Source organism: Larus michahellis, chromosome 2 (assembly GCF_964199755.1).
Source record: "Larus michahellis chromosome 2, bLarMic1.1, whole genome shotgun sequence".
Lineage (NCBI taxonomy): Eukaryota > Metazoa > Chordata > Aves > Charadriiformes > Laridae > Larus > Larus michahellis.
In genome coordinates, this window is record NC_133897.1 from 144,991,150 (window position 1) to 145,017,481 (window position 26,332).

Consider the following 26,332-nt stretch of genomic DNA (forward strand, 5'->3'; position numbering starts at 1 on the left):
ATCTAGAAAGAGGTGTACTGGTGCATCCCAAAAGGCTAGCTTTTCTTGTTTAGACATATAAATTGATTTCAAAGATACTTTCCAGCTAAATGTAATGATTCTTTTGATCTGTAGTTAGATATCTTATTTTTTTTCTCATGAGATGTCGAGGTGTTGGCACTGCCAAAATAGCCCAGTTTCAGTATGATTTTGCTCAATTGTTTAGTGTTTAAAACCATACCAAACCTCCTAGGTGATTTGATGGCATCAGCGCTGATGTAGACCTACACTGTGCACTATTTTGGGGGGGGGGGGCTCGAGTGTTCCTATTACTCTTGAGTCTTAAATTCAGTCTGCTCATATATGTGCCTTTATAGATGTGTTAGTGGCCATTTTGTGAAACAAGACATAGTCTGTATTAAACTTGGTGTGGGGGAAAAGGACAAACAAAACTCTTACTAACAACATTCCCCGGGGGTTAGTTGGACTTGATAAAGGACAATTTGTGAATTGTTGTATCCGACAATGCAGATGGTGTATCAGTCTTTATCTAAAGTCTCCTTGCCATTAGATTGGGCTTTATTGTAATTTCACACATGCAGAGATGCCTTCTGATGTTGTTTGACTTGGCTGTTCCAAAAAGTTTTAGAAACAGTCTGTGACAGATGTGTGAAATGGGTGACTTAAGTTTCCAGGGTAGGTAATCTAGGCTTGAGGAAATGTTCCAAAACATGAGAACCACATATGAGGAAAAATAAACTGATCTTACAGTACAAATAAGTTCTTATCCAGAATATCCTCGTAAAGACCAGAAACATCTGAATGTTGAAGACTTCTGGTTTTAATCTGGTGATGATGTTTTTCCTGTATTATACATTGGCTGTGTGGAAACCTTTGGCATTTTACCAGCAGGCACAGGTTTTAAATGAAAAGATGTCTTTGGAAACCCTTCATTTGTAACAGTTTCACAAATCAGTACTTCATTAACAAATTGTAGAATTATGCATATAACTACTTACATTATCAAATAAACTTTATTCATTGTTTCAGGTTTCCTTTCTGAACCAATTTGTTAACACAGAATATCCTAGCGAAGAGTAGTACACAATTCTTAATGCTTGATACCACTATCTGCTTCCCCTCATCCAGAATTCAGACAAGTATGGTATTTGGAAAAATGTCCAGATAATGCTGTATGTACCTGTATCGTTACAGTTGCAGTAATACTGCATGCTTTAGTATTCAAGCTGCAACATGTTTTGTTAGTCAACCTGAGACAGCTGTATGCCAGTTAAATCTTAATTGAGTTGCTTTACCTGCAGGTGGAGAGTGACTCTGTCCTAACAACAGTATGATACCATGACCTGAGTCAGCTCCCTTGCACAACTGGGAGCTTTAAGTCCTCCTTCTGTTTTAGAGGTCACATCCATTTTGCTAGAGTTCACATATTTATGTAGCTGATGATGGCTAACCAGTAGACAAAACAACATTAAAATTGGCTAAACTTGGAGATGCTGTGGGATGGGAATTCGTTTTATCAGCATGGATGATATTTAAAAAAAAAAAAAATAAAAATTCAAGATTACCTTATTTTCAGTAGGTTAAGAGGAAATATTGCAATTATAGTTATTAAAACTTGTTTCAGTTGATGTGTAAGGGCACAGTAAACTATTCATAAAAGGTTAGGGAACTGCTACCCTCTAAATGCATGTGTTGGGGTTTTTTAGTTAAAGCTGTTTAACTTCTTATGCAGTGTGATAAGATGAAAAAGAAAAGTAAAAAAAAAAAAAGTGTTATCTTTTTGCTCTTTTGTGTATTCTGACTAGATTTTTTGAGTTGCTTACATTACAGTGATGGAAACAGTACAAATTGGCAACTACAGTGTAGGATCTGTGTACATCCCCATCAATGGCTGTAGACTTCGCTGTTTTGTGGTGATAGTTCCAGGTCCTGGCTGGTGTGCTACAACTACAGCCATGACTTCTTAATAACATCCTGAAGTTTGGGGTTTATTGCCTGACCGAGCACTGTTTTCTAATGCACTTTTATTTGAAGCCTTTTGTCAGTAGGTCACCTGCTGTGGGATCATATGGTTTCTATGTTCTGACTTTCCTATTGGAATGTCAAAATGTTTTTTGCATTTTGACTTCTGTTTTACTGTACTTTAATTCCAGTAGCAGTAAGTGCTACACAGTAAGCAACAGTTACGTCTTGTCTCTGTAGCGGGAACCTTCAAACTAGACTGGATAATTCAAAAATGCTAGGAGTATCTTTTACTTGGCAGTTCTTCCTACGGAAGTTTCCACTGAGATACTTTTTGCTCTCGCAAATACCTGTTGTGCCGTTATAAGCATACAGAGTGTAATGAGCAGTTGGTAGGAATGACTGCAAATGCTTTCTAAATACTATAAAGGTCTTGATTTATTTTGTCTTTTGGGTTGCATACCTGGACCTATACAGCTTGCCTGTTTGCCTTGCAACCAAATGCATACTTGTCACCATTTTTCATCTATTCTGAATACGTATTCTATAACCTTTTTAGGATCTCGGTACTTTTTAGATTTTTCTCCCTTGCTTTGCATGTCCTATATTTTAAGAATTTGTGTGGTTTATCTTTGCTTGTCTGCAGCTAAAAGTTTTGGCACTAGATGGCAGTCATAGTCTTGCAGCCTTGATTCAAAATTTTGAAGGTTTTTAATATTGGCTTAATTTTTCAATGCCATCTTTCCAACAGCTGCTAAGTATACTGCCAAAATAACACTGTATAAGAATGTTTTACTGTTGTATGACTTAATAAACTTTTGGATTTATTTTTTCTGTTTTTCAAATAGCCTGAGGAGGCTCCTTCGCTTGCTGTTTCTACTGAGCCATCTGTAATTGTATCAGAGAGCGATTCTGACAAGATCGCTTCCCAAGTGCCACAGATGCTGCAAGAGACAGATGTTTCTAGTCCCAATATTAAGCAAAACAGTGTGCCTCCTCCACAGAGTAAGTGTCTTTCGGTACAATTCATTCGTCTGAATTCACGGTGTACTTTTTTTCCATAGAGCCTCTATAGTCAGAATGCTTTGCCCTGAGGTTTGGATTTAGAGTGGCATATCAGGTACTACATGTTTCATTTATGTATCTTGCCATATTCTAGCTTTCATTGAAGTACTTTGACAAATGTGCTTTCACTATAAGAAAAAACTGGCTTTCTATGTTTGAGTGACTGAAAATGTCTGTTGGCCCTGTCCAGTCCTTAACAGACATTTGGACGTCCTCTTCACCATCAGGACTGGAGCTCCATGCTGTGACTAAGTAATTCTGCCAGTACTGTTTCAAAAGTCTGCTTGCGAGTCTTCAGTGGAACAGATGGGTACTGACATAGCAGTTGACAGGATGTTTAGCTACCAGAAATTTGGAAAAAAATATAAGCAATTCAATTTTCAACCTGCTGGGGGTTTTTTGGCTTCTCAATTTAGCTCATTAACATCTTCTTTTTCCATATGCTTCCATGAAATGTAGTTATGAAGGAAAACAGTTGCTAATACGGGAGTAGAAAGGTATTGGGTGATGCACTTGCTTTTGTTGTAGCCTAACAGCACATACGTTGGGCTTAACTACTGCAGGTATATTGCTTTTTAAAAATATGCCGTGCCCATAGAAGTCAAACGCATCCTCTGTTGTAGTCAGCAAAAGTGCTTATACTGGAGTACTCACTCAGTAACACGGAAGAATTAGAAGGGAAGTCAGGGTGTGAAAGGCATTGCCTTAAAAAAAAAAAAAAAAAAAAAAAAGTTGTTTGAATTAGACTTTTTAGTGAGATTAATGAATACTGACATTTCATAAGAAGTTCCTGGCTAAGTGTTGAAGTACTAAACCAGTTTTTAATGACTGCAGAAGAAACTATATGATTTCATAATTATAGTCTGCACTAATTAGCTTCTTGGTTTTGAATACATTAAACAAAAGAATCTTTCAAGTCAATGTGTCAACTTGCAACTTCTTGTTCTGGTTCTAAAAATGAAGGCTTTTGTGACTGATTCGTGCCTCAGCAGTTGAAGTAACATCTCTTATGTTCAGCTTATAAAACACTTCACCTGATTTACCACTTCTGACAGCCAGCATGTTTTAAAGCAGTCTGTTCTAATAAAATAACATAGTGCTGCTTTATTTGATTATGGATTCCATGTAACCACATGTGTACGTAGTTCATTGTTTTTTAAAAATACTCTTCTGACATGTCACTTATCAGATCACACTGGTTTTAACCACTAAATATAAAAGTGAACAATTAATGTCAATTGTGTACATGTATGTTATTTCCAGTTAGCCAAAAAATAGTAATGAGCCTACTGTAAATAACACATTTACAACACGAGTGACCTTTGTTGTGTATCGCTCTTTGTGGTGTAAAAAAGTAGGTTGAAATTAGCAAACGTTGGTTTAGATGCAGTTCAAATTAGACTATTTGGGAGATGCAGGTAAATGCAACTCTCCTTCAAAAATCGTGCTAGTTGATTGTTCTAAATTACTTCATAGTAATAGGTGGTGCACAGTCCAAGATTTTAGAAGTCAATTCTGTGTAAACTTTCCCAGTCCTAACACTGTAGTTATTTTTTGCTTTTAGCAAAGTCTGAAGAAAGCTGGGAATCCCCCAAACAAGTTAAAAAGAAGAAAAAAGCAAGAAGAGAAACGTGAACTTCCTGAGATGGACATGTGTTGCTGAATACTGTCATGAAGATTATGCTGTTTATGCAATAATTTGTGAACATGTACAGAATTTTATATAAATTGCAAACAATTTTTAAAAACAGAACTGCTGTGAACACAAACATCTTTAAAAAGGAATCAAAGGAAAGTAACTTTATGATATAGCAAACAGAACATGCTACATTTGAAAGACATTCTGAAGAGTCTGTTTTTCCAACTTTTGGAGAGAGATCTTAATTAAAAAAAACTGGTTTTACAACACAGTGCCCTGTTTACAACAGATTATACTCTCATCTACAGCTGCGGATAAGATTGGTTTCAAGGAAGGGTTTTCTGTAAAAATAATTGTCTGTACAATAGTGGGTGTTTCTTGCCTCTCTTATGAGTGATGCATTAGAAGCACAGAATGTCAACCATTTGAATTTGTTTCATGCCTAAATCAAAGTGCTTTGATTAAATACATAATCTGCCATATCTTTACAGTAAGTTGGTTAGCAAGCCTGCTAGCTATTGCAGGAATCACAAGTGCAAATCATTAACCATTTGTACAGTCAGACCTTCATGGTTTATTATATGAAGTTAACACAATAAAACTGCTTTGGGTTAAAAGTTTGAGAATGTGATTTGAAACTTGAGTATGGTTCATGAAGTTATTTTTGATAATGTCTATTACCTTACTTGAATTGTTGAAGATAACAGTATATTTTTAAGAATGCAGTAATGTGCATAAAATTGGTTTTTCTCCTTCGTTCCCTACAGTTCTTGGTTGATTCAAACTCCCATCTAAAACTGTATCCTTTCAACTTTTAAACTTACGGAATGAATTGAAATCGAATGTTCCCTTCCCTTAACGCTTTTTAACTTACCATACCCAATTCTGTTCTGCCAGACCCAATTCTGTTCTGTTCTCTATTACTGAAACTCTGAAGAGTTATTTGGGATTTCAAAGATCTGTTGGAGAACTGGAGTGTCTTCAGACAGCTTTAATTGACATTGTCAAGACCAGTTATCAGGAACACATTTTTTTACTGCCTTAACCTGTAGTATGTAGAATGTGTCTAGACTTCTGGACAGGAGTTAGTGTTTTTATATAAAAAAAATAAAAATTCATGCAAGTATAGCAGTTGTAAAATAAAGACCATTTCCCGCTTGAAACTGTTAATTAAAATGGTGTTTAAGATGTGTTGTCATTTTCAGGCACTGTGTTATTACATGGTATCAAACTGGCAGATGTGTTTGTGTCTGTACGGTGCATGTTTGGCCATGTACACTGTAAATAGCCTTTACAAAAATTTGTTTGGTAAGGATGGTAATTAACATCACCTGGTAAATTCAGGTAAAGAAGAGCCAAGATTTTTTTTTTTTTTTTAAATGACCGACTTCTGGTTTTTGTGGCACAAACAGAATTGTTAACAGCTGTAACACGTGGTACTGATCAACAACCGTGTACTGTCTCACTGTACTTGGCTGCAGTTCAACAGCGTTGCAAGGCAAGAATAGTTAATGCGGCAACCTGCTTTTAATCGTACTGAAAATGCACCTTGCTGAGGGAGAGCTTTCCTAATAAATGGATACTAACTTGCACGGGTATTAACCCCTGTATGTCAGGAACATGTGAACACTCTGAATTGATTTGTTAAAATAAATTGAGCGTATTGGCAGTATTGATTTATTTACTGGGAGGGAGTAATGCCTGAGACTGACACCTGTCAAGATTCATGTAAAATAAATTTAGAGCTGAAGTACAGCTTTTCAAGGAGTATCTTAAGGCAAACACAAAACATAGGATATTACAACATCGTGCAGAACCCTTTGCGTGTAAATAAAATTATAATTTTACATGTCGTCTTCATAGCAAAGGTTAAAAAGAATACCCTTTGAATTCAGGTGTGTAATGTATGTCCCAAATGTCTGTTTCTAATCTGTATGTTGTGCTACGAGCCTCTTGTAGGAAATACGAAGATTTTATGTAATGAGAGAGACTGCCCCCAAAGGCTTTCACTGCATAAATTCTTTTTTTTTTTTTTTTTTTCTTCTTGAAGATAAAATTTGTGATATTTCTGGGTTAGTAAGCTCTAGCTCTTGAATAGCTTGTCATTCTGGAAAAAAAGAAACAAACTAGCTAACAATATAGGAACCCTGCTAATTAACAGCTACTGCTAAGCAGGATCGTATAAATACATAGCCTTCCTTCCAAAATGTTGTTACCTATTTAGCAGCACCTCTTACTGTTTTCTTAATGCGCAGTTTCAATGTCTTAGAAAGTGAAACTTGCTTTATTTGACATTCATTAAAGAGGTAGTAACTGTATAGTATATTGTCTATAAATAGAAACTTGGTTATCTATGTACTGTCATGTTTCTAGGACTCAAGCAGTGGTTAGTCTTAATGATACACTGTATCCAGACTTTGGTACTTGGATAGAAAGAGAAAACACCATTTAAAGAAACTTAATCATTTTTTCTTTTTTTCTTTTTTTTTCTTTTTCTTGTTGAATGCATGGAATGGTTTCATAAATCAAATATGTTGGGTTTTTTTCTAAATACTCTGGAATTATTTGTATGTGTAATTTAAACTTGTGATGATGTGTAATGGGATAGTCATGGCATATTTTTATTTCTTTTGTGGGGAGGGAGAGGTGTACAGAATTCATATGTGCTTGTTACAAAGGTAACGACTGTGCATTGGTTTGGAGGGGGGTGAAAACTGTATTTCTGAAGCCCTTTTAGAAGTCTAAAGAAAAAAGTGCAAGAGAAAAGCACTACTTCAATATTTACTAAGAAAGAATGTACATATTAAAAACATTTCAAACTTTATAGAAATACTTCTAGTACTGTTGTGTTGTAACTGAATTGTATCTCCTTGGAAACTGCCTTACCAATCTTTCCTAGCCATGGGACTGTCCTGTGAATAAGGCCTTTGAGAAGCGCAGACATCAGAATACACGGTTTAAGCAGACTTTCGGCTATTATTAATCATAGTTGTTTTGCCTTTAAATGACTCCAGTCGGTTGCCGGTCAAGATTTCACTTGTGGGGGGAAAAAAAAAAAAAAAAAAAAATTTGCAAGTCTCTTACAGCCACTTGTACCTGTGTGTCGCGGTCTAGTGAGCACTGAGCACCAGGGAAGGACAGTTTCCGCTTTGGAGGCCAGTGCTGAAAGATTTCTTCATTGTTCTGCTGTAAATGGAAGGAAAAAAAAATAATTGAATTACTACTTAAAAGATACTGCTAAAATTATTTTACTGTGAACTGCTTCATTTAAGAACATCAGCTGAGTCAGTTTGGGTGGGGGGAAGGACCAGGAAGGGCCACGTGGCCAGTAGTTCTTAACCTGAAAGTAGTGTGGGGTCACCACGGGTTTTGTCCCCTGCAGGACTAAGAACTGCTGGTAGTTGGGATGGTGGGAACAAAGTGGGAGAACATGTATTTTTGTCAGATGGGCAAGGTGGGGGGGAGAGGGGGAAAATCGTTGTTTCCTGTACTCAACAGCATGTTGCTATTGGTGGTTCACAGAATGTTCCTTGTGAAACTTGGTTGAACTGCTAAAACTGTCTAGTCTCCATACTGCGTCCCTTCAGTTTATGAAACTGTTGAACTGTTCTTTTAAATGTCTGGTAAGTTGTACCAAGCTGAAGGCTTCTGGTTCACTGGAAATCCGTTTCTTTACTGAAACTGTGGTGTCTTTAATTTTGGTGTATTCTAGAAAGGAAAAATGCCTTTAAAACTCTTAACACAAAACTCCTGGTTTCAGGGTTTGATACAATGCTCTTAATAAAACACACTAAGGAACATCTGCAGCTCAAAGCGAGTACATTTTCTGTGCTAATTGTAGCATCGAGTGACCTCTTAACTTGGCTTGGTATTTTTAATTCAGTCCGTGGCAAGGGTAGGCCGTGGACCACTCGGAACCGGATCCCCACAATGAACTCATAAAACTGACTACTTCAAGACGGCTCCCTGTTTCCTCAGGGACAGCAAGTCCTTCACACGCACCATGTCTCCATTTAGCTGTTCAATAGGCCCTGACGTGGAGTTAAGTGATTCCTTATTTCAAATATCTGATGAAGTTTAAACCAAATACTTCATTACTGAGCGCTTTGTTTCCAGAGGCCGTTCTGACTTAGGCTGCCCACAGCTTGTTTTTTCATGACTAAACTCAACCATCCTTATCGATGTAGCTGACGAAGGCAGGTTGTGCCTTGAGCTACATCTGCCAGTGAAGCTCTGGAGGGAAGAGAGCTCCTCTCTGCTGTGATACTGGCTCTCTCTCGTTCTTGGACAGACAGGCTTTAACGTGTCTTTTGAAGAGGCGTGCGGGGCTGGAGACCAGTGTCTTTCTGAGCCTTAGCCAGTGAGATAAAAGAAGAGGAGCTGTATCAACTGGTGGTCCCTCTGCTGTGGAGGGGCTGAGTGTATATCCAAGGAGACGTACCAGCTTTGCCTCTGCTCCCAGAAGCCTCCGAAGGCATCATGAAAGATGGGTCACCTTGGATTTTCTCCCATGCACGCAGGCTGCTGTTGTATGTGGGAAATACCTGCAGCCATGCCTGAAATCACTACGGAAGGGGGTTTCTCAAGAAGTTGCTGTAGTTGGAAACTCAGATCTGACCCAAAACCAGTCCTTACATGAGCAGAGAGCAATCGTATGTGAAATCAATTTGATGGCTTCTCCTGGTTTATGGTCCCTGGTTTTACTAAAAACAAGGCAACATCTTTCTGAAGGCGAAAAAGATGATCCTGAAGCTGTCATTACAATTTATGAAGAGCTACAGGCTGGATTCTAAGTTGGCATGTAAGAGTTAATTCATTCCGATTTAAAGTTATGTATAGCTCAAATTAATTAATTTTCCACTCTTAGTTAGCTAGCTAGCTAGTTTACTAATGAACAGCTATGTTGAATTTCCTCTTTGTGTATACTGTGATTGGGTATTTTCTTAAGCTTTTCTTTACTGCCTTGAAAACAGAAAGAATTGCCTTACAGAAGGCTGAGAGGAGCTCAGGCTCCATCTCCCTTCCTCTGAGCTCCCAAATGTGGCTGTACCAGTGTCTTGCCTGGGAAAAGAAGGGCTGCTTGAATAGGTGATGCTCCATGTATCCGTAATAATCCGTGCCTTGGGAGCCGAGGTATTTCAGAGTTGTAGCATGTGGTGGAACTCTTGTTTTCTTCATTCTCGGTTCATGTTTTATTTCCTTATTTTAAACTGAAAGGCAGACTTTGAAGGTAATCCCTTCCTGATTAAGCTTGAAGTACGCCAACATCAAAATGTAATTAGTGAAACTGTGTTTGCTTTAAAGCTTCACTTTGTCCAATCCTGGCTGGTTATGCTTCCATATTGTATGAATGCAGTAAAATTATGACTAGAAAGCACAGACTACTGTAAAATTCCACATGACTGCTACCTGGCTTTCCCACAAGTGTTTGGATTTTTTCTATGGTATGCATAAAACATGTCTCGATAGTTGTATTTTCTGTCAGTCAGATCCCGCGTGGACTTTTCAAGGTGGTTTTCACCAGACATTTGGCTGAGGGTTTGGGAGGTCCGTGTGTTCTCCTTCAATGCCTGTACTGCTTTAGATTCATGCAGTGTTAGACAGTGAACTTTTCATAGCCACCAACAGAGTCTAGGTACCTCTGAACTACAGAAGAATGTAATCCATCGGTATTTACTCTTCCGATGGTGTGTGGGGGGAAAACCTGTAAATTCAGTGAAAAAAAGGCTGAATCTTGGCCCAACCAAGTTTTGCCAGGGAGAGTTCAGGATGGGGGAGCTCCCTCAGGTGCCTATTTCAAGTGACACGGTACAAGTAACTCTGCCGTGCCAGCATCGTTCTCATTTGACAGCAATGGTTTTGTTCCAGTTTTGCGTCTTAGTTACGCTGGCCTTTAGCTTGGCTGGAAAGCTGGAGTCTTTCAAGTTCTTTGAAACTTTTTCAGGTAAATCTCTTTCTCCAGGCTTGCCAGCACCGTCTGAGTAGCCACTGCAAGAAGAACCAAACCTGAGCTTGCCTGGTGGCTCGCGCGTTCTCGCAGCCCAGCTGGCCACCACCCTACAGCAGCAGAGCCAGCTGCCCCCGTCCTGCGCTGCCTGTTTGGCTCACCTCCGGAAGGGGCAAGAGGAGCCCTTAAATAAGGCTGAGGCTGCGGTGGGGCTCCGGTGGTATTCCTACCCCAGCTGCCTCGCCAGCACCTCTGCTGTAAGTCAAGTCTGTGGCCCGTGTGGAGGGGCGTTAATATCGGTGTTACTTTAAGCACAAGACTTTCACAGTTGGTTTTAACGTGAGGATTTCCCCGCCTCGTAGATAACTTCCTTTTTTCTTTTTTTTTTTTTCTGTCACAGTCATGCTTGGCCGATTATTTTTAAAACTTTTAAAAGTCTTAATCCTAGTAGAGATTTGAAATATTTTCTTCCTTTTTTGGTGGAATTCTTTTCTGCAGGTTCCAGGAACAGAGGTCCAAAGAGCAGTCTGCTCTGAACTAATGTAATGATTGAATTTAAAAAAAAAAAATTAAAAGAAGAAAAAGGAAATTTTGTCTTTTTAATAAGGAAAAAATAACGTTACATAGATTTGACCTAGGGATTGAACGCTTTTGAGCAGTAGTAGTAGTAAAATGCATTCAAGTGCTTTTCTGGAGTGGGCTCAGGACGCTCAGCACTTGGTAGAACCGAGCTGGAAAATCAATGCTGTGCTATTTCGTATTCATATACTCCAGAGATGTGGTTCAAAGTCATCCAAGTCATGCAGCCTGCTGTTAACTGCGGAACTTCTGTATGGTGTTTTTGGAGTGTGTCTTTTACTGCAAGCCCTTAGTAGGCATGCAGAACAGCAGATTTAGTGATTGGATTTGTAATGATTAAAACGCTTTTACTACCTTGAATATAAAAGGTACTTTGTGACAGAGGCACGTAACTGAAAGGTGCCAGGCTTTGGCATGTTGGTGACTGAGAGGTATGTAAAACATGCGGGTTTTACATACCCAAGGAGTGCCGTGTGTTTTGGATTTCTGTAGTCACATCATCCGAATCCCAGGCTATGGGAAAGCTGAGGTCAGGAGTCGTGTGTGTCACATCAGAAAGCAGCATTTTGCCTGCTCACTTCCAGGCAGGATGTCTGTCGTGCAGCACAAGGTCAACACGTGTTGAAGCGAGTGCTTCACTTTGCATTAATGATTCCATCACTAAAAATCTTGACTTTGTGCTAGTATGCCGCTGGGATTCACTGCTCTCTGCTGCCAGAGAACCTCAGGCTGGAACGCATTTTCTTATGTAAAGACTTAATGTAACGCTAACACCTCTTGAGAGCAACACACGCTGCCTTTCAAAAAATGTTTTACTTCTGCTTTGTGTTGCTGCTGCATGGAGGACATGATACAGTTTCAGGCTTTAAACTCTTTAGACTTAATTGTTCAAAACCCTTCTTGAGCAGCCCACCTCAAGGAAGGTATTTTGACAGGTTGACTGGGGGAAGAATTCCTAACTGCGAATTGTGTTCTCTATGTACGGCAGCCCAGCGGCTCAGCCCTGCCCCACATGAGGTGAGTTATCGGCAGGGTGTTCTGCCAGGGCTTTAAGGACATCTCCATCAGCGTGGTAAAAACTCTCACCAAGGGGTGCTGACTAGCGTGTAAATATTAAGGTGCCCTACGTGGCAGTTAGGTGGTTTAAGGGCTCACATACACTAAACATCAAAGGGGAAGGGGAAAAAAAGGCAGATTTGCATTTTTCAAAGTAAGTTTGGCTTTGGAGAATGTCACGTTGGTGATCAGGTTTTTTTATAGAATCGTAGACTCGTCTAGGTTGGAAGGGACTTTTAAGATCATCAAGTCCCACTGTAAATGTTAGAGTCAAAAAAGGAAGTTGGATGCTGAGAAGCTGAGCAAACAGCGTTCGGTACGTCAGTAGCAGAGCATGCAATAAGGAGGCTGCAGGCTGTGTAGAAACGGCGTTGTGCTGTTACACACCTACCCACCCGCCCCAACAAGTTTGACTTAATTTCAGAGCACTTTCAGATTCAGAATCGGTTTAAACATTGTCCAAATGTTCATCGGTTCACAAATGGGAAGTGCACTGAGGTACGCTCATAATAAACCTCAGGCTGAATTTAGCGCTTGAAATCCCAAGTCGGCGCCTGTTATCTGAGCTCTAGCAGGAAAAGGGTGTAAAACACGGCTGGGTGAGATGCTGAGTCAGTACGGAACAGGAGGCGCTGCTCTCCGAAGTGACACGCGCGTATCGCTCTGATCTGCAGAGATGGGGTTTCCATGTGCCATGCCAAAGCCTCTTGTATTGCCAAGGTTTGTACGTAGATGTTTGACACTGAGTTGCAACAGAGATGACGAGTTAGAATTGTGTGTTATTGCAGTTAAACTTTCTCTGTACTTTTACCAGTCCATTACTGAATACCAATGTGAGTTGGAAGATCTCTGCAGCATTGCCTCAATCAGGATTTCCCAAAGTTGCTTCAGACTATAATCAAACATGTTCAGATGTGCATGCCTATAAAATGCTTTATAGTCACAGTAATATACTTTATGTTGATACCCTACATAGAGACACACAGCAGAAAGCAGTATGTGTGTGTGACGTATTTGTGTGCTTTTTGAAGTGATGTTTACTCTGCACTTGGGGGCCAGTTGCCAAATAATGCTATTTCAGTAGAATGGATATTGGTATTTATGATGCTATTTGCTATAATGTGAAGGATTAGACACTAGGATTGTTATTTAAACTATCAATCTTCTGGCATGAGGGATCCTAAGGGGACATTTTGGACATTTGGAGGAGCATATGATAAAGAGAAGCCAAGAGTATCCTTGGTTTCTATAATTAGAAGAACATTAGCAGCCTTGATCTGTCACTCTTTAGTAAAGACAATATAAAATATACAGGACTAGAGAGCTTCAGTCCCACACACATACACCTGGTACTGGTGGCTCCATCTCATTCTGATCGAATTTTCCTAGCTGCATTTCCCAATACATACGAAAGATTTATAAACTGGGACAAACTTCATCCAATTAAACTTTCTGCGCTAAGAGCACCCGAAAGAACTGTTTTCCTTGCTCATGGAGTAACGAATCCATCTGTGCTGTATCTCTGTACTTCATGAAGGACAGACCACGGACCTGTAATATATACAGTGTCGGTGAGAGGTGTTACATTGCATGTACGCTACTTGCAGTTGGCCTCCCCATGGGCTGCAGAAAAAGGCAAATATTGGCCAACTGTGTTTGAATCCCTACCGTGTGCTCAGCAAGTCAACCATCGAGGGGATTCAGGACAGAATGCTGAAGGGGGCAAACCCAGCTGGCATTTTCATGGTATAAAGCCACCAGCTACTGTGGCACATTCTTCAGGCTTGGCTGGCAAGCAAGTGCTCTCCATTGGTGACTCCATACCAAGCAGTAGATGGGTAAATTGGCAGAGGATGTGACACCAAGAGAAAATCAAGCGCTTTTCTTAGCACAGATAAAAAAGAATAGGGGTGAGGCTGGAAGCTTCTGTAAAGCTCCGTGGCAGACCTCTGCCTGCAGTGAGCACCCATGAGAACTGGATGGCGCGCCCTGGAGTTTGCGCAAGAGTCCAGCAAACTTGGAAGCGAGCAGGAAAAGAGGAATAACTCCATAGATACTCAAAGTAATGACGGTGGTGCTATTCAGTTGCTTTAAAATTGGCGGTAACTCAAAGCTTGGGTATTTGGTGTTTACCATGCTAAAGAACAACACGGACTAGGGGAAAATCTAAGCAGGCTCATGGTAAAGTGATGAGTTACTGCTTGAAACCTGACTAGCATCTAAAAAGACAAAGCTGGGAAGCATTTGCTGTGTAACTTACAGGCAGTAATAAATTACAGTTATGGAAGATGTGTTGTTTTAATTCCTCTTGACTGTACTTAAAGATCAGTGTTGGTTCTCAATAGGATGGAAGAAAATGATTTATCACCAGAGTGAGATTGTTAATAAAAGTCAAAATGATCATGGCTTCTACTAGACGTAATAAAAAAAAATCCAAACAAATATGTGAACAGAACATGCTCAACGAGCAAAACTGGGGGGAATATCTACATTTAAAAAAAAAAAAAAGCGAGTTTTTAAAAAAAGGAGGAGGAAAACCCATAATCACATAATGAAAAAGGGAATAAAATTTGGCCACGTTCCCAGTGTTGAGCCATGCTCAAATGATTCCATAAATTAAACATTAACTAATCTAACTAATGGAACTAAAAGGAAGTAAATACTATTTGATGTATATTAGCTTTTCTTAGAAGGTCTGCCTCTCCCATCAATCAAAGTCCTGTGGCCTCTCTGACCACAAATTCAACTAGGCATTAAAAACTGTCACTGAGATTTCCTTTGCTCAAGCAATCTGGCAAGCAGTAAGACGCTGCTGGCAACACGACCACCTCTTTATCCAACAGCTCCATCTCCTCCTCGTATGCTGTATTTCATGTTCTATAATTGGCTACAGACTATGGATAAAGTGTACCCATCTGTACCAGTCAGTTTAATACTGCGTCCAGCATAAGCGTTCAGGCCAAAAGGCCAGAAAACCTCCAAGCATGACCTTCCACTAGGTTGCTGTAGTAAAAGGTCAAGTATAAATCCCAGGATGTTTGAATCTGAGGAGTGAAGGCTTTAACAAAACTGGCTAGACCCCCACACTAGTAAGAGAAGCGATAAGCATACTTAAAGGACTGGAAGCGGTGTCTAAGTGAGGTTTATCAAAAAGGCTTGGAGAAGATTTCATGGTAGAGTAGAATTTATTAGGATACAAGGTGCTAAACGGCTCATTGCCCTGATGGAGGAAGAGATGATGACTTTCAGATGGATACAAGACACCTGTCCTTACCAACTTGGTTGATAACGGTTGGAAGCAAGCTACCGGGATTTGTGGTGGTGTCTCCACTTCCCAGTGTCTTCAGGCATGCTGAGCCAGCAGAGGGGACAATCCAAAGCTCTTCCCACCCCCTGGGTGTAAGGTGGGGCACAAGGTTCCCTACCTCTGTTTAGCTGGGAGAGCTAAAGTTGTTATAAAAATTCACAGACTTACCCCAGGTAAAAGGGGAGAGAATTGATGTTCTTTATTTATTGCGAAGGTACTGGTTAGTGGTATAGAAATGCTGCAGGGCAGCAAGTTTCAAAGAATAAACATGCTTTTAACACATCATACTCCATCTTTAGATGTACTTTTCGGACTCTGTTTGACTTTATACACTTTACTTTCATGTATTCATCTCATAAGCATCTTCACTAACATCAGTTGGTACGTATATAACAAATACAAGTCACCTTCAGCCAAACTTGCATTAGCACTGGTCTGTTAGGGTGGTAACCTCTGTAGCCTGGTCAGCAGGGAGGAGGGACGGACTCCAGGGTAAGGGTATGTTCAATTTGTAGTAGTGCTGACTCCATCATCTAGTTCTAGGGGTGGAACGTATTGGGCATAAATTGCAGGGGTTTGGTAAAAGGGGGCTGCAGGGGTGCCCTGTGTGGGAGGACACAGTGCCCTGTGCTGGTCAGATGCCAGATGGCTCTAACTCCAGTGTCAATGCCTTCTGCACGCCAAAACTTCAGTGAGAGGAGCCTGTGGCAATCCTGTGCCATTGTGCTTAAGAAGAGCAGGGACAAGGGAGAGAAGAAAGGGAAAGGACACAAAAGAGCCACCTGAGGAGAAATGGAAGAGACACGTGGTAGGAGACATTGTTGGGGACATGATGGGGCATGTACTTTTGTAAGGTGGCACTCCATGCTGGAGCAGGTATGCCTCTGAGGAGACCCCAACCCATGGACAGCATGGTGTATCTGACACTGAAGAAAGGCCTCCAGCACATGTTACCAAAATGCAAATCTGCTGCCAGGCAAATAATTAGATAATTGCCTACCCTGGTTTTGAGGTTTCTAGTGAATGCAGCACAGATGGTTTCTTCTCATTCAAAATGTTAAAATTAATCTGCGAGGCTAGCATGAATGGGAAGGCCAGAAGAAAAAAGGAAGAGCTGGATCTCAGTGTGGTCCAGAGCTCACCAGCCTTCTTCTGAGTCGTATATCTTCACAGCAAAACTGAGAGGCTTTCAAGTCAGAAAAGGGGAAAAGGAAGGAGACAGTAAGGCAAGCTTTTTCTTGGAGAACATGTGAGCTCTTGGCTTTTCTGATTTACGAGGGCAACATATCAAAATATTCTAATGATACATTTTTTGAAATCAGAAATCATGAAGCTGTGGCCCCAGGGAGCTAGAGTTGCAAATGTAGTTTATCGTCATGAAAGAAAAGTGTAAGTATACCAGTTGTCTAAGAGATTAGAATCACTATCTTCTATAAGGTAAATCATGACAAAATATCCCAGAAGTGAGCTAAAAGGGTCCAGGCATTTCTCTCAACAATTTTTTAAAGGCCAAAACAGAACTTAAAAAGAAAGGGAAAGAAAAAAAAAATATGAGAAAATAATTTGTTGTCCATTTTTTGCTACAGAAACATGAGAATTTAACTAGCTCTGTGGAAGTGGTTGCACACCAAGCTGTGTCATTGCAATCACTCTCTTATAGGCTTCTAAGATGTATCCTGAGTTATAACATGCTGGAGAAAAATACTGCTCTCACTCTGATCTTTATTACACAAACCAGGAGAATGAATGACCTCTTGAGCCCCCTTTGAACTGTGGCAGCACTCGGATTTCATTGCACGTTGGCCAGCCTTTGTGGCAGAGATAGTGTCAGGTGCTTGTTGGGGGGTTACTTTTTTTAGAAAGCACAGGTGCTTTTTAAACTTTTTGCATTACATATTTCTGTAGCCCTTGAATCTTTTGTAGCCATCCTGAAACACAGGCTCTGAAGTGAGCTGAACAACTTGGACTCTTAAAATCACTCTTTACTACAATCCCAATTTCCCAACGTGGTCACTGCCCTGTGCCCAAGGACAATACCAGACCTTGGTTTCTAGACAATGTTTAACCCTTCTCTTATCTTCTCTTAACCTGGCCAAATACAAAACAATTAACAACTTCTTTGCTCACTCTGGAGCATGTGGCTAATCCTACAAGCAGAAGACATGGTTCCCTTGAGATGCCCTTTTGTGCATGTGCTGTAGGCCATGCTGGGTAACCCTGTAATTGAGTTATTCAAGGCCAATTGAACTGTGCTCCACCATCGCTGGGGACTGTGAGTACAGGCAGAAGGTGGGACTGGATCCCACTGAAAAGATGATGTATTTTTTCAGCACAACTAAAACAAGTGCTTCTGAGCAGGCTGTTTATTCACTTGTGTTTACACCACTTTCTGAGCAAGGCAGTGGTACTGGTCTGCTTCAAGTCTGGTGTATAAAGACAATAATCCAGAGTGTTTCTTGTACCTCTAGCAGCCTTGTTAAAATTCAGGTGTCTTCCAGTTCAGAAGCTGTCACTGCTGCATCTTAAATGATCTTCCACCATTCTGGTTGCTTTTGGGTGTAAGATGAGATATGACAGACTCACAGCCGCCTCTGTTAGAAGTGTGTGGTTTTTTAAGGCAAAGCGAATGGCATGGCGGCTTGCACTGCGGAGGCTGTGGTTGTGGCTCTGTAGCTGTGGGAATACTCAGGCTCTGAAATGATAGAAGAATAGAATCATAGAATCTTCATGGTTGGAAGCAACCTTTGAGATCATCGAGTTCAACCATACACACACAAAAAACCCCCTACAATCTCTGTCACTAGAGCATGCCCTGAAGTGCCACATCTACACGTTTCTTAAACACCTCTAGGGATGGTGACTCAACCACCTCCCTGGGCAGGCTGTTCCAGGGCCTGACCACTCTTTCAGTAAAGTAATTCTTCCTAATATCTAATCTAAACCTCCCCTGCCGCAGCTTCAGACCATTTCCTCTGGTCCTGTCATTATTCACCTGGGAGAAGAGGCCAACACCCACCTCTCTACAACCTCCTTTCAGGTAGTTGTAGAGGGCAATGAGGTCTCTCCTCAGCCTCCTCTTCTCCAAGCTAAACATGCCCAGCTCCCTCAGCCTCTCCTCATATGTCTTGGTCTCCACTTCGTTGCTGTTGAATTTCTCGCTGGATGCACACTTGACAGCATACTTCTAAGGCCTTTAAAGGTGGGTGTAACAGTCCCAGTAAGTGGGTTTCCTTCTGCCAAGTGGTGGCTGCCGAATGTCATTCGGCATCGCTGCCAGTGGAGGGGCACACAGCAGCGAGGGGGTTGTGTTGGTGGTCAGGCCTGGAAGGAGGAGACCAACGTGGTGCCAGCAACTGCCTCTGGCAGAAACTGCTGCCTGGTGCCGATGTCCCACCAGCAAATCCTCCTTCCAAAGGGCTCACTCAGAAGCTGAGGCAAGAAAGCAGATTCTCCCCTGGATGAGGTTTTGCAGAGAAAGCTGCATCCTTGGCTTGCAACGGCCAAAGTGTCTTCTCAGAATCCATTTACCTGCATGGAAAATTGCTGTACTGTGGAGCCCAGTGAACCTCATGCTGTAACCCGTGTTGTGACCACCCCCCCCTTTTACTGCCCCTTGCGTCCTTTAGTTTTAATTCTGTTTGTGGCTATGTCTTTGCCTCCACAGCTGGTAGCAAGGGGAGTGAGCAGGGATGGGGGGTGGGTGCCCCCAAAGCCGGTGGGGCTCCAAGCGAGCGCACAGCAGTGCTTGTGCTGTGCATGGTCAGCTGCTGAGGGGAGCTGAAGACTAGAAATGCTGCAAGGCAGAGACTAGGTCTTCCATCTGCAAAGTACATACTATGCCACAGAAATAAAAATAGAAAGGAGCAGATTGGACTTCATCCTTTCTCTAAACTCTGCCTGTGATTTACACTTCTCTGGACTTCCGGAGTTGGTTATAAATCAGGAGTGTGATACAAAACCTGATGCTTCCTGGTCTTTCCCATCAGGCTTTTTGTATGAAAATTAATAATTATACAGGAAACTACTCTGAAGTAATTAGTGTCTACCTTCTCATTCTTCCTTCCTTTTTCTTCTGAGGATATCCAGATGAAAGGCATTGATGGGAAACCATAAGCAAAAGAAGACATGCAGTTAATTTCTCCTTGCAGAGATGAGAGCTGCGTTGGGGGATGTTACACATGGCTGCCGCCTCCAGGGTTCCTCCTGCCCGGCTGCTGGAGCCCAGCTTGTTGCGCCCATCCCGGGCTGATAGACGCGTCTTCTACTTTCCTGTTTGCAGGCACAGGACACCAACGCAGATGGCCACAGACAAGGTGCTGCCTTCAGCTGTGCCTCCTGCATGTAGGATTTGCAAAAGACCTAAGTACAGACCACCTGGTCCAGCTTGACATTTGCAAGCAAATAACACACACACACACACGGTTTGGGGCAGGTACAGCCTCTCACCCCCCAGCAGCCAGCCCCAGGCACCCATGGTCCCACTCAGCCACCGGCGCTGAGCCCCTCGCTCCCCTCACTCATGCTGGTCCCCCCAGTAGCTGGCACTTACTCCTTGCAGCCCCCGCACACGCTGTGTGGAGAGTGAGAGCACACAGAGAGATGGGTAAGGATGGATTTAAGAAGAAAGGGTCACCAGGCACTGGGCAGAGTCCAATAATGTACTTTACACACGACTGATCCCTTTTATACCCCTTTCTCCCTGATCCCCCCTTTGCTCCTTCCTGATCCCCTTCCCCTCATCATTCCTTCCTAAATTTTGCAGAGTCTCACAGGTTCCCCTTGAATATCCCAAATCCTTGTGTTCCTCTTGTTCACCCCTTCTTAGCACTCACAAAATCCAGGTGACTCTCTCCAAAGCTGCCCCTAAAGCTCCTCAATGACCCATCAATCAGTAACCAGAGGCTTTTGGTCTTTGGCATTGTCTCCGTTGTCCCTTGTCCCCAAGGTCTGTGTCCTTGTTTATCACTTCCCCCTTATCCCCTTTCCCTTGAAAAGATCAGGTCCTTGGTCAGATAACCTTAATGAAGGAGATGCTCTTACCTTCCCCGTACCCTTACAAGCCATACATACAAGTTTAGTCCTTCTGTCTTGGTCTCTCAAGGTTACCAGTGAGATAGTCCAGACCAGGTTGTTTGTGATTTTCCTTTGGTTTCTGGAATATTTGTTTTGTCAATATGGCTGTTTCATTTTACTAGAATTTTGGTGTCATTTTTGAATATGAATCTTGAAAATACAAAATGCAGTATTTGGCTTATGCTTATAATCTAGCCAAAATTATAAATTCAGGGCCTCATGGCTTTTCTCTTTATGCACAAAAAACAAACAAACAAACAAAACCCAAAAAACCCAAAAAACCAAACCCCAACACCCAAAAAAACTTCCAACAACAAAAAACAACAAAAAACCCCCACCCATAAACAAACCCAAAACCCTGGAAGTTTTATGAGGACAAACTAAGAACAGAGGTCATGTAAAGCTCCTACTTAAAGTATTTTTAATTTAATTTACTATAGTGGCTTTACAAGTAGGGATAATGCATAGTTAGAAATGTTTCTCCTTGCCAAGTTAGCTTTTATCTTGGAGTTCCTGCTCTTTGCAGATGTATGTACAAAATAAAGAAGAGCCCCAAAGCAACCATATAGGGAAACATTTGAGTACTTTTCAATGTTACATTTTGATGATAAATTGTGGGATTTGGTAGGAAGCCAAGACAGATGGCAGTAAATAAATCATTCTTAGGGTCAGACTATGTGTACAGACCTCCCGGTAGAATTTTCTCCATTGTTTTCTGTAGAGAATGATACAAATCTCAAATAATAGACTATGAAAAAGTCTGATGCTTGGTAGGAAGTTTAGCTTCTACCTGCACCAGTGCTTCAATACGCAGCTCTGGGTCCTTCCTCCTAATGCTGCTTCCCACACCACCATCAGGGCATTAATTCCAGGTAGTGTCAATGAGGTTAATGTCAATGTGTATCAGTTACGTGAGGCGATTCCAGCCTCCTTAATAGCAGCGACTTTGCGAGTGGATTAGGAGGGCACTGTGAAAGAAAATAAACGCTCATGGCTTCAGAATTTGTGGCAAATCCAGGGCATTCCGTGATCTCCCACGATGTTCTCTGTCTTTACAGTGGAGTGTGCCGGTAAAGGTTTGAGAAGCTTTGCTAAGGAAGTGCCATCGTGGGTTCACCCTCATCACGCTGATTCCAGGAGCGGCGCTGCCTGAGGAGGGGTGGGCAGGACCACCGGGAGAATGGCGCTTTCCCACCCCCCCCGACATGCCGGGGAGCGCGGAGACCGGGCTGTCAGCTCGCCGCATCTCCTCGATTTAGTATTTTAAAATCCTCCCGCGCTTTGGCGCGGTTGCTCCGCTGCTCTCTCCGCTTTCTCTCTCTTCCCGGGCACGGCGGGGTCGGAAGGCACGGCCGCCACCGGGGGACCCGCGGGGACCTCACCCCCTCCCGCCGCCGTCTGGGCTGGGTCCCTCCGCTCTGGGTCCCGCCCGCCGGGAGGGGCGGCCCCGGCCCCGGCCCCTGCCCCGCTCCGCGTCCCGCCTCCGCGGAGCGGCGCGGTGAGAGGCGCGGAACGGCGCGGAGCCCGCAGGAGCCGCGGAGATGCTGAGCTCGCCCTGGGCGCGCTTTTACTCCAACAGCTGCTGCCTCTGCTGCCATGTCCGCACCGGCACCATCATCCTCGGCGTCTGGTACCTGGTAAGAGCCCCCCGGGCTGTCCCCGTCCCCGCCGGGGGTGTCCCCCCGCCCCGCTCGCCGGGGCTGCTGCTCCGCGGAGGAGGATGCCCACGGCAGCAGCTAAGGCTGCCCTTCGCAGCCCAGGCGTTTTTTGGAGATAACCCCCCGAGGAGCCGTGTTATTATTAGCAGCGTAATGCCCGGCGAGTCCCAGCGCTTCCCCGCAGCCAGCCCACGGGCTGTCCCCCGGCGAGGCAGAGCCTGGCGCTTGGACTCTGTCTAAATTGGGAAACGAAGGATGTGCGTGTTTTAAGGGTCAGGGGAGTGGGAGCAGGAGGCACAGCACGGAGACAGGCTCACCAGGGGCTCCAGCGAAAAGCCGTTCGGGGGATGACAGTGTGACGAGCGAGTTCGCTGGTGCGAGGGGATTTCCTGGCTCCCCCAAACTTGGGATCAGTGTTTCCCCGGCCAGGGTTCACTGCAGCACTGGGGCCCTGCTGGTGCTTTAGCTCTGGCAAGGCTGCCCGGACCCTCACCACTCTGCAGAGAAAATCTTGTTTTACCATCTCTGGTCTCTGTTTTGTGAAGAAGCCGGGTGTTCTTGTCACTGCTGTTCCTTGTTTGTCAGATAATTTTTTGTCAGTACTATCTTGGTCTGACTGTCAGAGAGCTGAAACCTTTCAGGCAGCTGCTGTCAGGTACTAGAAAGGCTTCTTCCCTCCATCAGGGTTGTAGGACATGAGTGAGGAATTCAAGGCACAGCTTTAATGGGTTATCACCAGTCCCAGAGGCTGTTCGACACCCAGTTATTCAGCCAAGGGAAAGACTCGGTGAGGAGGAGGGGCATTAAACCCTCAATTCTTCCCCCGTCTTTGACAATCTTTTCTCAATCCCTTGGGTAGCGATGCGGGAAAAGCGGCTTTACCAGAGCCGGCCCTGCCATAGTCGCAGGGTTTGCAAACATGTCACAAGAATAAAAAGAGCTGGTTCGTTGCTTTGGGTTATGCAGATGCACTTCTCAGACTCCCCTGTTCCTTGGTGTGAGAAATCAGTCTCCGTCTGAAGCCAAGGCCACGCAGAGCTGTTTGCCAAGCATCATTTTTCAAATGATTGCAAACGGAAGCAGATTAGACCCAGGCTTATTTGCTAACTACTGAAATTCCCTTCAGAAGCAAGTGAAAAATGCAGGGCTGGCCTCCATTGTAGGACGGCTCATTAAATAAATTCAATCAGCATAATAAAAAGGCTAGGTTGACATTTATGTCCTAGAAATGATATAAAATGCTCTATGTCATATAAAATACATATTTCACCACTGAGAAAATGGTGCGTTAGTTGAAATATTTCTTGTTCCTGGTTTAATAAAATATGGCTAAATGCAATACCCACAGCTTGCGGTATCTGAAATACTGACCGTGTTGAAAAAGATGCTCCTCTTTGCCCAACTGCAAAGAAGTTTCAAGAAGTTCAAGAATGATCTGAAAGCTTTTGAACATTTCTTCCAGGGTGCTTGTTATTTCTTTCTGCCTTCAGCTGAATGAAGCCTCTTCACATTGTCTCCACAAAGACAGGGACACGGATATTTTAGCTGTTCAGTGGACCTAAAGATATTTGATGAAGTGGGAATTAAGTGCATCAGCTGGCCTTAGATACAAAGAAAAGCCTGACAGCTTTTTAGATTTTGTTACCTATTGAGTTACTAGCATTTAAATACCAGTGCCCCAATTTCACATTACATTTTTCTGCAAAATCTGTTTTAGAGTTTTCTTTCCTAACTAGCAGATATGCATTTCTTCCTACTTTGCTTCTTTTGCTTTATAGATTTTTCAGGGCAGATTTCTGAATGCCTTCAAACTGACAATAACTCACAACATGTCAGGGTGCACGTTTCTTTCTGTGCTTTCTACTTTACTGCCAATATTTAGGTTTTTAAGGTTAACTATTAAGAATAGAAATTTAGATGCACATTGATAATAAATGCTAAATCTTTTTGCTAGCTAAACCTTTTTGCTAGCTTGCAAAGTTAGGAAGCAAGAATTAAGGAAGGTGTAGCTCCTTGAGTAAAAAGCTACCCTGGTTGAAAGGTCTGGTTTACAAAGTCATACACAAAATATTGTTTTGTCTCAGAAGAACAATTATGATTTGACACCATGTGCTATGGAGGGTTTACATAAAAATAGTTGCTGTCCTGGCAGCAAATTTTTTCTCTACATGCATTATGGGTGGTTGCACTATTCCAAACCACAGGTGAGCTATGAGCATTACCTCAAATAAAGTTCAAACAAAAGCCACTTTGATTTTTCACCACGCCAACATGTATTCTGTATACTGTTTGCCATTATGCTTTACAGGAGGAAAAAGCATCCCCCTAGAGAATGAATATTTTTCTTGTTTTTTCATATCTCTCTACCTATGATGAAGTACAAATTTTATTAATTCTATGACTATGAATGTAATGATTCAGGAGTAGCGGCTTCTGAAGGAGGAAAAAAATAGTAGCTTAAAAGTTTTAGTAGGTTTTTAAAATAACATTTTCACGTGTTGAACCAGTTTTGAGTTAGTATAATTTCAGGAGGCAGAATTTCATGTCTGAGTAAATGTGAAAAAAACAGTGCATGTCTCTGGGACAGTGTTTTAGCTCTTTAGTTTTAATGTTTTAATGGGATGTTTGGGATCCTACGAATAGTGGAGAGAGCGGGGAGCTGAGTGCAGGTGGAGTCACCAGGGCTGGATGACGGGAGCACTTTCCCACGTAGGTAAGGGGAAGGAACGCTGTGCGGACTTCCAACACACACCCAGCAGCCACGGACACTTACCATGGTCTCATAAAGTATCAATAGCTGGGAAATAAATATTTAACTTTGCTCTATTTTAGAACATAATGGATCTCAGAATGCTAATGTTTCTACAGCTCCTGTGTTTCAGTATTTTCCTCCTAGTGGAGCCGTAGTTACTGCATCTAATCTAATACAGCATTGCATGATATTGCAATATAATATACATAATACAATCCACATACTAGCACAGAGCACTGAGGCACTTCAATGCAAAAAGTAACTTGTAAAGGATGGAGCAGCCAGAGGAAATTTCCTGAAAAGAATACCTAATCAGGTTGCAGGAGAGTCTGCACTTCAGGAACTCGTGTGCTGCTTTGGGAAGAAAAGCTTAACAGGAGGTGCTGCAATGTTGAATACAAACATTATGCTGAAGATTAAAGTGGCGGTAATATGGCTGTCTGGGGGCTAATATTTATTTCAAAACCTGAGGACCAGTTTGGTTCGGCTGGTAGGTAATCTTTGTTTTTTATCCCGCTGGCATGGACTTTCCACTTCTCTGTATTACAGCATGAAATCAGAGGTCACAAGTAATAACACAGAAACATTTTTGGGCATAAGACTCTTACAAGTGTCGTATTTTGAAAAAAAAAAATTAAGGAAAACGAGAAAGTCACTTCCAGCAGCTTAGTTTTGTTCCAGAGAATTGTATTGGTGTTCTGTTGAAGGCAGTGACACCGCTGGAATGAGACAACTTGAGTTCTGATCTCCCCCGGGTGCTGGAATCCAGGGGAAAGCCGGCATTTTTGTCGGTTCCAAGTGACCCAGTCAGTACTGGTGAGTCAGAATAACATCCCCATTGGTAACTGCAGTTATAAACACAGCATGTCTTCTTCCTCAGTAAATGGACTCCCCTTTCTTTATCTAAAACACAAACAAGGAACAACATCAGATGTGCTGACAGTGTCACGGAAGGATTTCCCATTCTCCCAACACACAGAAGGGCACACCCTGAGGCTCCGCCGACACCATGTGGGACAAGGGGAATTATTTCCCATTGACTTGGGAGTGAGGAAGATGAAACTTTAAGGCATCATTTCAGGAAAAAAATTTAAAATGTAAGTTAAAAGAAGGATCTTTCCTCTTTGAGGAATGTGTGTCCAGTGCCACCTACTACCTGCTTCGCTGCTGCAGTGTCCTAGGCACGGGCTGCTCCTCCCCCGTGTCCCCATGGTCCTATCAGTCCCCCGGGAGCCACCATCGGAACTGCCCGCAGCTCAGCGCTGCCTCCCCCCGTGTTCCCTGGGCCCCAGCA

At 42.5% G+C, this 26,332-nt stretch overlaps 2 protein-coding genes across 3 annotated transcripts in view; both read left to right on the top strand.

The window, feature by feature from the left end:
* MTDH (metadherin) overlaps positions 1–6,335 on the top strand; it is a 33,984-nt gene extending 27,649 nt beyond the window's left edge. For both annotated transcript variants that reach the window (XM_074577491.1, XM_074577492.1), the window contains 2 exons: positions 2,811–2,967; positions 4,592–6,335. In XM_074577491.1, coding sequence (XP_074433592.1) covers positions 2,811–2,967; positions 4,592–4,662 — 228 coding nt within the window. In that variant the 3' untranslated portion in view covers positions 4,663–6,335. The remainder of the gene's footprint in view (positions 1–2,810; positions 2,968–4,591) is intronic.
* Positions 6,336–21,954: 15,619 nt separating this feature from the next.
* The window catches only part of LAPTM4B (lysosomal protein transmembrane 4 beta), a 62,891-nt gene continuing 58,513 nt past the window's right edge, over positions 21,955–26,332 (top strand). Inside the window, exon 1 of the mRNA XM_074577494.1 lies at positions 21,955–22,265. Coding sequence (XP_074433595.1) covers positions 22,170–22,265 — 96 coding nt within the window. The 5' untranslated portion in view covers positions 21,955–22,169. The remainder of the gene's footprint in view (positions 22,266–26,332) is intronic.